At 40.1% G+C, this 12,933-nt stretch overlaps 1 protein-coding gene across 1 annotated transcript in view; it reads right to left on the bottom strand.

Annotated features, from left to right (window-relative positions):
* Positions 1-10,815, bottom strand: part of Ipp (intracisternal A particle-promoted polypeptide) — a 34,925-nt gene extending 24,110 nt beyond the window's left edge. The window contains exons 1-4 of the mRNA XM_055618546.1: positions 10,759-10,815; positions 7,574-7,912; positions 5,495-5,926; positions 400-555 (exon numbers count right to left, since the gene is read on the bottom strand). Of these exons, the coding sequence (XP_055474521.1) occupies positions 400-555; positions 5,495-5,926; positions 7,574-7,862 (877 nt within the window). The 5' untranslated portion in view covers positions 7,863-7,912; positions 10,759-10,815. The remainder of the gene's footprint in view (positions 1-399; positions 556-5,494; positions 5,927-7,573; positions 7,913-10,758) is intronic.
* Positions 10,816-12,933: the final 2,118 nt, after the last annotated feature.

The following is a 12,933-nucleotide window of genomic DNA, read 5'->3' as shown; positions in this document are numbered from 1 at the left end:
CAGTAGGGAAAGGCACTAGCTGTTCAGCCTGATGACCTGAGTTCAATCTCTCAGCTCCACAAAGTGGGAGGAAAGAACTAGTTCCCATAAGTTGTCCTCTCATATTCACACACACACCATGGTTCACATATGTGCATACACACAATAAATAAATAAATCTCTAGACAGTCATTTGATGGTAACTAGGTATCAGAGACCAAAGATTTAGAACAGAATAAAATGTTGAATGAAGCTATTAAGTTTTAAATGTGTTCATCCTATTATATAAATTCATTTCACTAATCTTACACCTTAAATATACTTCTTCTAATAGGTTAGCATATTAGTAATACTTGTATAGTAATAACAGAAAAGCTCTTATCATAAAAGCGATTTATATTATTTTTCAAAACTTCTTACCTACTGCATACAGGTACTTTCTTGCTTTCTTCCGAGGTCGAACTTTAGATGTCTGCAGAAAATTACAAAATTTGTTCTCTTTGGGAGACTTGCAGACCTCACAGTACTCTTTCAAAAGCGTTTGCAGGGCAACGCGAAGGTTAAAATCAGATACTCCTGAACAGGGGGTGAAAAGAAAATGTTTTAAATGACTTTCAGATATTACTAAAAAGACACATTTCCTGATCAGTCATGGTAGCACATGCCTTTAATCCCAGCACTCAGGAGAGAGAGGCAGGAGGATCTTTGTGAGTTCCAGGCCAGCCTGGTCTACATGTCAAGAGCTAAGCCAGCCTGGTCTAAGCAGTGAGACCCAATCTCAAAAAAGAAAAACAAACAAACAACAACACCAGCAACCAAAAACAACAAGAAAAATACCTTCATTGCTGGTGTTGGAGAGAGGGTTAAGGGAATGTAATGCTCTCGCAGAGGACCCATGTTCGGTCCCCAGCGACCATACCTGTAATTTCAGCTCAAAGGGACCCATATCCATGAGCATCCACACTCACATGCATACACACATACACACACACATATATATATATATCATTTAAGATAAATCCTTCCCAAAAACCCCAACCTTATTACCAAACAACAGTATGCTTCTTATAATAGAAAATATGTTTTATCATTGCTGCTCAAGAATATACTTTTCTTAAATCTATCCAAATGTTTTACAGGGGCCAGTGAGATGGCTCAACAGGTAAAGGCATTTCCTGCCAAGCCTGATGGATGACCTTAGTTTGATTCCTGAGACCTATATGGTGGAAGAAAAGCACCAATTTCCTCAAATTGTCTATTGACCTCCATTCATGCTGAGGTATGCTCAAACCTACATAAACACACACACACAGAGACATACACACATACATCAAAATGTAATTTTGAAGTTTTAAAAAATATTTTAAGAAACAATACTAAAGCCCAGCAGTGGTGGTGCACACCTTTAATCCAGCACTCAGGAGGCAGAGGCAGGTGGATCTCTGAGTTCCAGAGCAGCCTGGTCTACAGAGCAGGTTCTAGGACAAACAGGGCTACACAGAGAAACCCTGTCTCAAAATACCAACCAAATAAAATAACCACCCCCCCATACTAAAATTTAAAAATACATTTATAATGTTTTCCAAATAAAGATGGCAAAATGAACCAAGCTCACAATTAGCAGGGCTTAGGTTCAGCAATCCCCAACACTTAAAAGAAAAAAAAAATATCTAAGAAAACGTTTTAAAAATCACAAGTTTTTTTGTTTTAAAAATCACAAGTTTTGATTTTTAAAACGTTTTATATATATATAGTGTCATGACTGAATTTACACCTGCACACCAGAAGAGGGCACCAGATCACATTATAGACTGTTGTGAACCACCATGTAGTTGCTGGGAATTGAACTCAGGACCTCTGGAAGAGGAGTCAGTGCTCTTAACCTCTGAGCTATCTCTCCAGCCCAAGTCACAAGTTCTATACACAAAATCTAATAACAAAAATACATTTATGTTATAAACCTTAAAAATGATAAGACAAAGAAAGAAACAAAATTAAAAAAAAATCACTAAATTTTTTTACAATCCATTTTGTTTGTGTGGATGTTTTGTTTGCATGCATGTCTGTGTCTTTCTACATTATACAATACTGGCGTTTCTCACTTGGTTTTTCCTTAGAAATGCATCTTCTGCTGTCCTAATGCTCCTGTTTTATAAAATATAAATAGATAGATAGACAGATAGATGGGTAGATGGGTGGGTGGGTAAATATTTTTTTAGTTTTTCTAGACAGGGTTTCTCTGTGTAGTCCTTGGCTGTTCTGAAGCTTACTCTGTAGACCAAGATGACCTTGAACTCACAGAAATTCACCTGCCTTTATACCTCCTGAGTGCTTAGCTAAAGGCATGTGTTACCCACAACTAGCTAAATTTGTTTTTAGTAACTCTACTGTCTGAATTTCAAGAGAAATGTGTTTCTATTTATGGCTAATCCCTGCCTGCCTCCCCACCCAGGCTGAATTCCTCCTTTTCCCTGGGATCTACTTCAATATGTTTTTTGTTGTTGTTCTTGGTATCTTCCTTACATGTTGTACTATTTCAAACCCTGCTCGGACAAAGAGCTGATTTTCCATCTCACTCTTTTTATCTTAGTACAATTACTTTGTATTCTGCAGCAGAAAATTTGAATAAGACATGTGTTCTCACTGTATCTTTCTAGCATGAAACAAGAGGGTGGTGGAATAAACTCCAGCTAGGGCTGATGTCCTTAGCTGGATCAAATCTGGTGCCACATTTCTGCTGGGCAAGCCTCCACTGAGCTCTACCCCAACCAAACCAAAATTCATTATTTTTGTTTCTCAACTTCCTCTGCTTTTTTTTTTTTTTCTTTTGGATTTTTGAGACAGGGTTTCTCTGTGTATCCTTGGCTGTCCTGGATTCACTTCACTTTGTAGTCCATCTTCCTCTGCCTCCCTGAGTGCTGGGATTACAGCATGTGCCACCTTGCCCAGCTTCTGCTTTGCTTTGCATTTCAATTGTTCATTCTTCCTCCAAATTATCCACTGATGGTTCCCACAATTTTACTAATTGGCCTTTCCTTCATATTGTTCCCGGGATGCAGAGGTAAGGTTAGATGTATACATAAGGCTAGGTGACAGTCCCTTACTAGTTCTTTATGTAAATCAGCAGGTGTCTAACACAGAACACTGGTTAACTTGAGCAGGGATAAGTAACCTACTCAATCATACCCAAAGGACTTTTAGGAAATTCTCCTCACACCGTCAGAATATTTGTTCCTAAACTGGTCATAGTGGTACCCACCTGTAATATTAACACTTGGGAGGTAGAGGTAGGAGGATCAGAAGTTCCAGTCATCTTTGGTTATATAATGAGATTAAGGCCAGCCTGGGACACATGAGACCTTATCTCAAAAAGAGGGTAGAGTGGAGGGATAGCTCAGGTTAAGAGCACTGGCTGCTCTTCCGAAGAAATCAGGTTTGGTTCCCAGTACCCACGTGGCAGCTCACAACTGTCTGTAACTCCAGTTCCAGGGTATCTGCATGTTTTTCTGGCTTCTAAGGGAACAGGCATATATGCAAGCCAAACCCCCCCCCACACACACACACGACAATTTTTTTAAAGATTGTCAAACAGTATATGAAATTATTCAGAAATTGCACACAAAGCTTTTCCAAAGTGAAGGAAAAATTAAAATTAAATTTATTTGTTTGTTTTTGGAGAGGTTTCTGTTTATTAAGACAGGGTCTCACTCTTTAGTCCTGTCCTAGAACTCACCATATAGTCCAGGCTGGTCTTAAATTTGCAGTGATTCTCCTCTCTTTGCCACCTGTATACTGGAATTACAAACATATACCCTCATACTCAAAAGAATTTTCAAAAGTATGATAGAATCTAATAAAAAATTTAGCAAAGTTCAAAACAACAACAACAAAAAAACAAGAATAATGAAAAAATCCTCTTAAAGCATTCAAGAAAGAAAGAAAGAAAGAAGTCACTGAAAACAAAACAAACTGTTTTACAGGCTGTCAAGACAGCTCAGTGGGTCAAAGCATTTACCACCAAACCTGAAGACCCAGGTTCATTCCTTAGGACCTACAAGGTGGAAAGAAGAATCCACACCATTCCTACAAGCTGTCCTTTGCTTTCCACAAAATAACATTAAAAAAAAAAAAACAAAAAAAACTATGCATACCAAATTTAAAAAGAACAGGAATACTATCATAATTAAAGAATATTATACAAGCCTAAATTTAATTTAAAAAGTAACACCCATGAATTTTTAAATATGAAAGGATTCAGCCATGTTTTTCTAAAGTGGTCATACCTTTAATCCCAGCACCCAGGAGGCTGAGACACGTGGATCTCTGTGAGTTAGAGGCTAGCCTGATTTACAGAGAATGCCAGGACAGCCAAAGCTACATAAGAGAGACCCTGTCTCAAAAACCAACCAAACCAAACAAAGCAAAACATAAAAAGCAATCCAGCAAACCCATGGGCCTAGAGTGATGGTTCAACAGCTAAGCATACTTGCTATTTTTGCAGAGGACCAAGTTCAGTACCAACAACCCACATAGGGGCTCATCAACATCTGTAATTCCTGTTCCAGAGAATCTGACCCCCTCTTTTTGCCTCCCTGGGCAGGAGACAGACACATGATACACAGACATACATGCAGGCAAAACACACACATAAAAATTTAAATAATAAAAAGAAATCTGTCTAGCCCAAATGAATAAAAAAAATATTGGTAATAAAAACTAACATACGTGCCAGCCAAGTGCGGTGGTGCATACCTTTAATCCCAGCACTTGGGAGGCAGAGGCAGGCGGATCTCTGAGTTTGAGGCCAGCCTGGTCTACATAAAGCAAGTTCCAGGACAGTCAAGGCTACACAGATAAACCCTGTCTTAAAAAAAAACAAAACCAAACCTAACCCAAACCAAACCAAAAAAAAAAAAAAAAAAAAAGATTTTATTTTATTTTTAATCGTGTGTATGTGTGTGTCTTTCTGCTGTTGTTACTTCAAAACTAGAAATCCCCCTGGTTGTGGCGGTACATACCAGGAAGATCATGCATTTGAGCCAGCCTAGACTACACCTTAAAACAAGAAATCCCCAACAACTAAAAACAAACAAAAAAATGCTTAGAACCTGAAGATAATTCAAAGTTGACACAGAAGCCGTAATACTATATCAACTACTTCTGACCAAAGTATATGGACCAAAGTTTGATCCCTAAAACCCATGTGAAAATGGCCAGCATGGTGGCATGAGCCTGAAATCCTAGTATTGGGGAAGTGGTGGAGACAGTAAGATCCCTGGGGCTTGTTAGCTAGCCAGTCTAGATAAAAGAGCAAGCTTCTGGTTCAGATCGAAAGCTTGTCTCAAAAAGCAAGGTGATGAACAACTGAGGAAGACATCCGAGGTCAGCCTCTAGCCTTTGAGTCCCTGCACACACCTTCTTCACACATATCTGTGCACACGTGCACACCCCCCACACACACACACAAAAGAAAAACAATTCTTGGAGATTGATTTGATACACAGCGATGAGTTACCTTCTAAGTACTTCAAAAGCCTGTGGGATGGTAACAAAGGGAACCGAACTGGATCTAACACTTCCACCACATACTTTCTTCTCTTCCCCAGGTCTTTCAGAATCCACTGCATCGCAGCTAGGAAGACTTGGTATTCATCCTCAATGCTAAGCTCTTCACTTCGTAAAATTTTGATCAACTGATCCTTTGTGAGTGCCAGGAACTCCTCCCCACTATGAACTTCCAAGAAATGGACATGAATATAATTTTCTGTAAATTCCAAAAGATCATGGCAAGCAATTTGCTCAGAGAACTGAAAGAGTCCAATGCAGTTCTGTGGATCAATTTGTCCTTTTAGAAAATCACAGCAGAGATTAACAACTTCGGTCAACTGTAGCATGTCTGCTGCAACAATCAACTCCTGAACATTATTCACAGCTATGTTCACTACTCCTAGGGAAACAGGAAGATAAAATAGTCAATAAATCAAAACAAACATTTGGCTTAATATCTTACTTGACTTCAGGAACAGTTTAATTTTTGCAGCGTAGAAACTAAGTAAGCAGAATATATGGAAAAAATACAAAACTTAAGTGACAGTGTATTTAACATTTATGGAACAACTAGGCGTGGCGTGGTGGTGCATGTCTTTAATTCCAGTACTTGAGAGGCAGAAACAGGAGGCTCTCTGTAAGTTCAAGGATAGCCTGATCTACCTAGTTAGTTGTAGTACAGCCAGTGCTGCATAGTAATGGCTGCAGAAGAAATTTCATCACTGCTTTCTGAATTTTTTCTAAGAAAAAAGTATGAATAAACAAATTATTTTGTTTTTTCAAATACCATGCATTTAATATATTTATTTTATGCATGTGTGTGTGTGTGTCAGTCTCTGTATTTATACCATGTACATACAGGTGGAGGTCAGAAGAGGTCACTGGATTCCCTGGAATTTGACCAAGAGTAGATTTTGAGTGGGTGATGAGAACCAAACCTGGATCCTCTCAAAGAACAGTAAGTGTTCTTAACCACTGGATAAATGGAGAGCCATTTCTCCAGCCTCAAATACCATGCATTTAAACAAAACACTTGAATGAGTCTTGTAATAATTTCCCCTAAGTAGTTTCTTTAAAAAAATATTTTCATATTATTTCTCCCCACAATCCTGACAGCAGGGTTGTGTGTAGATACACATCACCATGTCATGGATTGAGGTCAGAGAAAAACTTCCTGGAGTCAGTTCTGTTCTTCTACCATGTAGGTTTCAAGGACTGAACTCATGTCATGAGGCTTGGCTGCAAGCACCCTTTCCCATGGAGTCATCTCACCAGACCCCTCTACATAATTTTATTTTCTTTCTTTCTTTCTTTTTTTTCCGAGACAGAGTTTCTCTGTGTAGTCTTCATTGTCTGTACTCACTTTGTAGACCAGGCTGGCCTTGAACTCACAGAGATCCACCTGCCACAGCCTCCCAGAGTGCTGGGATTACAGGTGTGTGCCACCATGCCTAGTTTTTACAATTTCTTAAGGAGAACACAGCATATTCTCAAAACTAGACCAAATGAAGTATTTGTTTCCATTTTTGTTCCTCACTCTGAGAATAATTAAGGGCTCAAGAGATGGCTCAGAAGTTAAAAACAGATACTTCGGGGCTGGAGAGATGGCTCAGAGGTTAAGAGCACTGGCTGCCCTTCCAGAGGTTCTGAGTTCAATTCCCAGCAACCACATGGTGGCTCACAACCATCTGTAAATGAGATCTGGTGTCTTCTTCTGGAGTGCAGGTGCACATGCAGAGAGAACAATGCATACATAATAAAAATTTTAAAAACAGACAAAAAAGTTGCTGCTGCACTTCCTTAGGATATGCCTTCAGTTCCCAGCACACACACCGATTCATCACCATCTATAACTCCAGTTCCGGGAGGGCCCACTGCCCTCTTTTCATCTCCGTCGGTACTACATGCAAGTGGTACATGTATACACATGCAGACAAAACATTCACTCACAGAAAGTAAAAGTAAGTACAACTGTTAAAATAAACTTATGTAAGTGACTTTGGTCATATGTTATCACAGCAAACAGAAAACTGATAGATGGATATACCTGTGTAAATGAAATCCAACAGTAACTGAAAGATTTCAGCTCCAACTCCTAGAATCTGAATAACATCTTTGGAGGACTCTTTCATCCCTCCAGTGAACAAAGCTGCGAAGTATGGACTACTTGCAGCCAGAACCAGCCGGTGGACACGAAAGGTTTCCTTCCCAACCTCTAGCTGTACATCACAGAAATGCTGTCCATTTCTCATTTTGTTGATCTGGGCCAAGATGAGCTGGGCATGTTTATCAGAGGAAAATGAACTATCGCCAGCCTTGACACACTCCTCAGACATGATGAGTACCGGTTAATTAAAGAGACTGTTGCCTATTATCTGCTTCTACCCTAAGAAACAAAACACAAAGATCAAACAATAGATCTTTTTGTTAAAATATTTTCTATTCACATATAGATGAAACATTCTCTATAATTTATTTAGAATCATAAAACACACACCAAACAAATAAGGGCTAAAAATACATGGTGCAACTTCTAACGTGCTTTCAGATACTGGAATAAGTAGTATGAGCCAAAGGATGCTTCATGGAAGAAATAAGCACTAAATTGAGCACAAAATTGGACAATAAAAGATAAGCAGCAGTAAGGTCTGAAGAACAGTCATGAACCCTTCCTTGGGTAAAGAAAATAAGGTGCAAAGGAAGAAAGAAGTTAAATCACTAGTTAGGAAGTAGACATCCTAGGCAGGTTGAACTTCTAAATATCAACTGTGACCAGTCCAAATGTCTGCTTAAAATCTTTCAATCTGTATGTTTCCCGTAACATACAAAACCTTTGTGGATCTTTGTTATAACCCAAGACTCTGTTCAAGTATGACTTTTCCAGACAATAATTTCCTCTAGACTTGTTGGCTATCCTAAGCTTACCTATGTTATAATCTATATATATATACATATATATACATATATATGTATATATATATATATATATATATATATATATATATATATATATATATATGTCAGTGATATATATATATATATATATATATATATATATATATATATATATGTTCAACCTTATTAAAACCCACTACCCCATGTACAACACCCACACACACCCCTAACACACAGTTCTTGATAGACCATTGGTGGAAGGAAATAGCTTCTATTGCTGTAGGATTAGTCTCTAACACATATTAGCATTTCAAATGTTTGTGAAATGAGAAATAATAAAAGGCTTGGGTTTTTGTTTTATGAGACAAGGGTCTCAAACTCGTCATGACCCTCTTGCCTTTTGTTACCGAATGCTGGGATTAGAGGCATGTGTCACCATATCTGCTGGTTTCTTCACACAAAATTATATCAATTGTAGTTTTTGGCTTGTTTATTTGGTTTTGTTTTTTTTTTTTAAGACAGAGTCTCACTATGTAGCCTTAGCCAGACTGGAACTAACCATGTAGGCCAGATTGCCTTCAAACTCAAATAGATCCATCTGCCTCTGCCTTCTGAGTGCTGGGATTAAAGTCCTGTGCCACCATGCCTCATCCTCAATTTTATGAGAAGATAATTTCTAAGATCACAGAAAAGGAAACTATTATTAAAGTTTCCCTAGCCTTAGTATAGCAACGATCTCGGGTTTATTTATTCTAAGCCTTGGCTTATTCCAGCCATATCATATTACATAAAAATTATCAGACCAGGTTGTAGAAAATGGAACCCAAGCACAGAAACTTGGACCTAAATCTTTATAAGTTTAGCAAAATAAACAACATGTCAGTAGTCATATCAGAATTCTTGGGTTCAAGTAGCCATGAAGCAGGAGATAACCAAAATCCAATCCTTTCATTATTTATTTTACAAACAATAGTTGGAAATGAGCAACATGACAAATTATAACGAGAATCAAAGGGGAAAATTCAAATTACTGAATAAAGAAGCCACGAGTTCTTCTTGAAAATAAAGATAAAGCAGAGGAAATGTAAAATTATTAAGGTCTTATAATTTAAGCATCAAAGAAACCTGGTAATAAAACTGAAAAACTGCTGTAAGATGATGTTAAAAAAATAGTTCATTATATAGCATTTAGTCAAAATTATCAGTAAAAACGGGATGACACTGGGTGTGGTGGTGCAGGGGCTAGAAGATCTCTTAGTTGCAGGCCAATCAGGACTGTATAGTAAGACCTTGTCTTAATAATAATTAAACTGATAATCATGGGTACCTAGAAACTTAACTTTTTGAGAGGCTTGAAAGAAGCCACTAAATTTTCACCCCAGCATGTACATGACATCTTACAACATCTTACAAACAAGTGGTGCATAAGCACAACCTTTTCCCCTCGTGTGCAGAAATTAGACCTAATTTCTATTCTCCCCGGCAGCAGATTCTGAACCCCAGAATCAAAGCACAGCCATTAAGTCTAAATGTCTCCTGTTACAACAGTTGGAATCTCAGTTCGAGGCCAGCCTACTAGTTCCACGACAGCCAGGACTACACCGGGAAACCAAAAAACAAAACAAAACAAAACCCAGTTCGCTTAATAGTCACTCTGGCAGTAGAGAACCGAAATGTCTGTTACCATCTTTCTCAGTAAATGCTGATACTAGCCCACTGCCAGGGGAGTACTTCATTCCCAAATGTGGCATGGGAAATTGCCGTGCTCAGAAACAGAAAAAGCATAGTTCTGTGACAGCGCACAGGGATCCAAGGTCTGTGCCTCAATAGATCCAGTTTATTGGCTAAGGATGGAAGAACTAAAGAGGACCTATGCCGTGGTGACCTCGATTTCCCTCTCAAAAGCATCTGAAAGTCGATTCAGCAGGGAGGCCAGCACCCCAGCTGAGCATCAAAACAACGGAGGCTCTTTGTGTCTGAGCTGCAGACTAGCTAGAGTTCAGCCTAAACTGGTGGACGCTAAAGGCAGAAAATCAACTCGGCGCTACGGACGGCGCAAGCAGGGAAGGAACTTCAGAGCACCGAGCGAGCCGGAATCTGGGCCAGGGGCCTGCCCTGGGTGTCCCCGTGGGGTCGGGGACAGCAGAGGCCGCGGCGCGCTGGCCGGGAGGAAGCTCCAACACTCGGCCGGGCCGACCACCTCCGGAGGGGACAGGAGCGAAGCCGGGGAAAGGCGCGTTCCAAAGCGCCAAAGCGCATCTTCCCGGTCCCGAGAGGCGGACACGAGGGAGTTGCAAACCCTGTGAGAAACACGGACGGGACGCAGGCCTCGCTTACCCGCCTCGTCCCTTCCCGCCGGCGCCCTGGGAGGCTCTGCGCGCGCAGGCGCGGCAGGCGGCGGAGGGGGCGGGGACGGCCGTGGTCGGGGGGCTGCGACCGCCCCAGGCGCAGTTCCGCGCGGAGGCGGGGACCCGCTACTGCGCATGCTCGCCGTCGTGGCCCGCCTCCCCGCAGCCGCGGGCGCTGTAGACCCGGGTAGCCGCTCGCCGGCCGCGGGAGCGGGGTCTGCGAGCCTCCTTCCTGCCTCGGGGTGGTGGGCTCCCCTCTGCCCGCTGCGCGCGCGTTTTTCGATTAAGTTGTCCCAGCCGGGCGGGCACTGACCTCGGCGTTGTGGAAAAAATACACGCACAGTGGTTCCCTGTCCGTTTCATTAGGTCATTTCCTGTGTCTCTGTTTGACAGACTCTTGCCCACTTTGAGGGAAGGACTGAGATCGCCCAGTTCTTTTTTCAGCGTAGAGCATCATCATGTGTCACGTTAGTGACTTCCGAACTCTTTTAAAGATTTTATCTTTAAACGTGTGTATCCAACTGCAGGTTTGTGCATGTGAGTGCAGTGCCCGTGGAGGCCAGAAGAGGGTGGTACATCCCCTGATGCTGGAGTTACAGGCTGGGAATAATTCAGGTCCTCCTCAAAAGGGCTCTTTGCCAGGAGTTGTGCTCGCTGTGATCCCAGGAGGCAGAAGCAGGAGGGTCTCCGTGAATTTGTGGCCACTCCTGTCTACATAGTGAAATTCTAGGATAGCTAGAGCTATGTAGAGACACCCTTCCTAAAAATAACTTTAAAAACCAGGGAGATGTGCTCTCTTAGGCACATCACCTCTCTGCCCCTCAAACTTTTTGTTCTTGTTTTAAAATCCTGACCTATAGCGCACAAAAAAAAAAAAAAATTACATCAAACCCATATTACGTCTTTGTATATACAGATGTATAGCTAAAACGAAAATTTCACAAAACTATGCTCAGATTTATTCCACATCCCTTCAATTTCTACTTAATATTTAATTATGAAAAAAATGCAAAAAAAAATCCGCAAAAAGTTACAAAAATCTTGTTGAGCACATAGAAGAGAGCAAAAGGGATTATTGGGTTTCTGTTCAGGGTAAAGTTTGGCATTGACCTGCCCAATCCTGGGAGGCTTAGCTCCATGGGAGCTCTGATCTATTGGCTAAACTATTTTATGGAAAAGAAAAATAACGGGACTGGAGAGATGGCTCAGGGATTAAGAACACTGGCTGCCCTTCCAGAGGACGTGGGTTCAGTTTCCAGCACCTACATGGCAGCTCACAGCTGTCTGTAAACTCCAGTTCCAGAGGATCTGACAGCCTCACACAGACATACATGTAGGCAAAACACCAATGCACATGAAATGAACATAAATAAAAACTTAAAATGAAAAAATGCTAATACTTAACCTTTTCACTTTTTAAAAGACACCAAAACACTACATTTTACTGATTCCAAGGCCTATTGTCTCTTTTCACATCCATTTTGATATTCCGGGTTCTTAGAAAATACAACATTTCTGCAATGTCTTATTGATGAGATTGTAAAATGGTGTTTAAATATTCTGGCAGCTCATCAAAAGGTTAAATATAAAGTTATCATGCAATCTAATAACTGTGTTCCCAGGTAAATATCCTAAAGAAATGAAAACAGATGATCATGCAAAGCTTGTTTATAGGAATGGTATGAGTTCGTCATCATTATTCATAGCAGCCACCAAATGGGGTAACCTAACTGACTATCAACTGATGAATGAACAAACTAAATGTGAACAGAATGTGTGTGCATAAAACAGAAAACGATTTGACAATAAAAGGATAAAGAATGCTTGCTGCTGTTTTATTCACTAGAGCAAAGAATTGGAACCAACCTAGATGATCAACAAATGAATGAATAATAAAAATTTGGTATAGACAGAAAATAGAATACTACTCAGCTCTAAAGACAAATGATGATTCAAAATTTGCAGAAAATGAATAATCTTAGAATGTATATTAAGCAAAGTCACACAATCTCAGAAAGGAAAAAGTTACATATTTTCCTTCATATGCAGAATCAAGCCAAAAATATCTCTTATATGTAAAAACTGTACATATGGGTTCAGCATAAATATAACGGAAAAAAAATAAAAGGGCTAAATATCAGGGGATAAGAAAGAACTGATTATA

This window comes from Psammomys obesus, unplaced genomic scaffold, assembly GCF_907164565.1.
Source record: "Psammomys obesus unplaced genomic scaffold, mPsaObe1.curated_primary_1811, whole genome shotgun sequence".
Taxonomy (NCBI): domain Eukaryota; kingdom Metazoa; phylum Chordata; class Mammalia; order Rodentia; family Muridae; genus Psammomys; species Psammomys obesus.
This window is presented reverse-complemented; position numbering and strand designations above follow the sequence as displayed.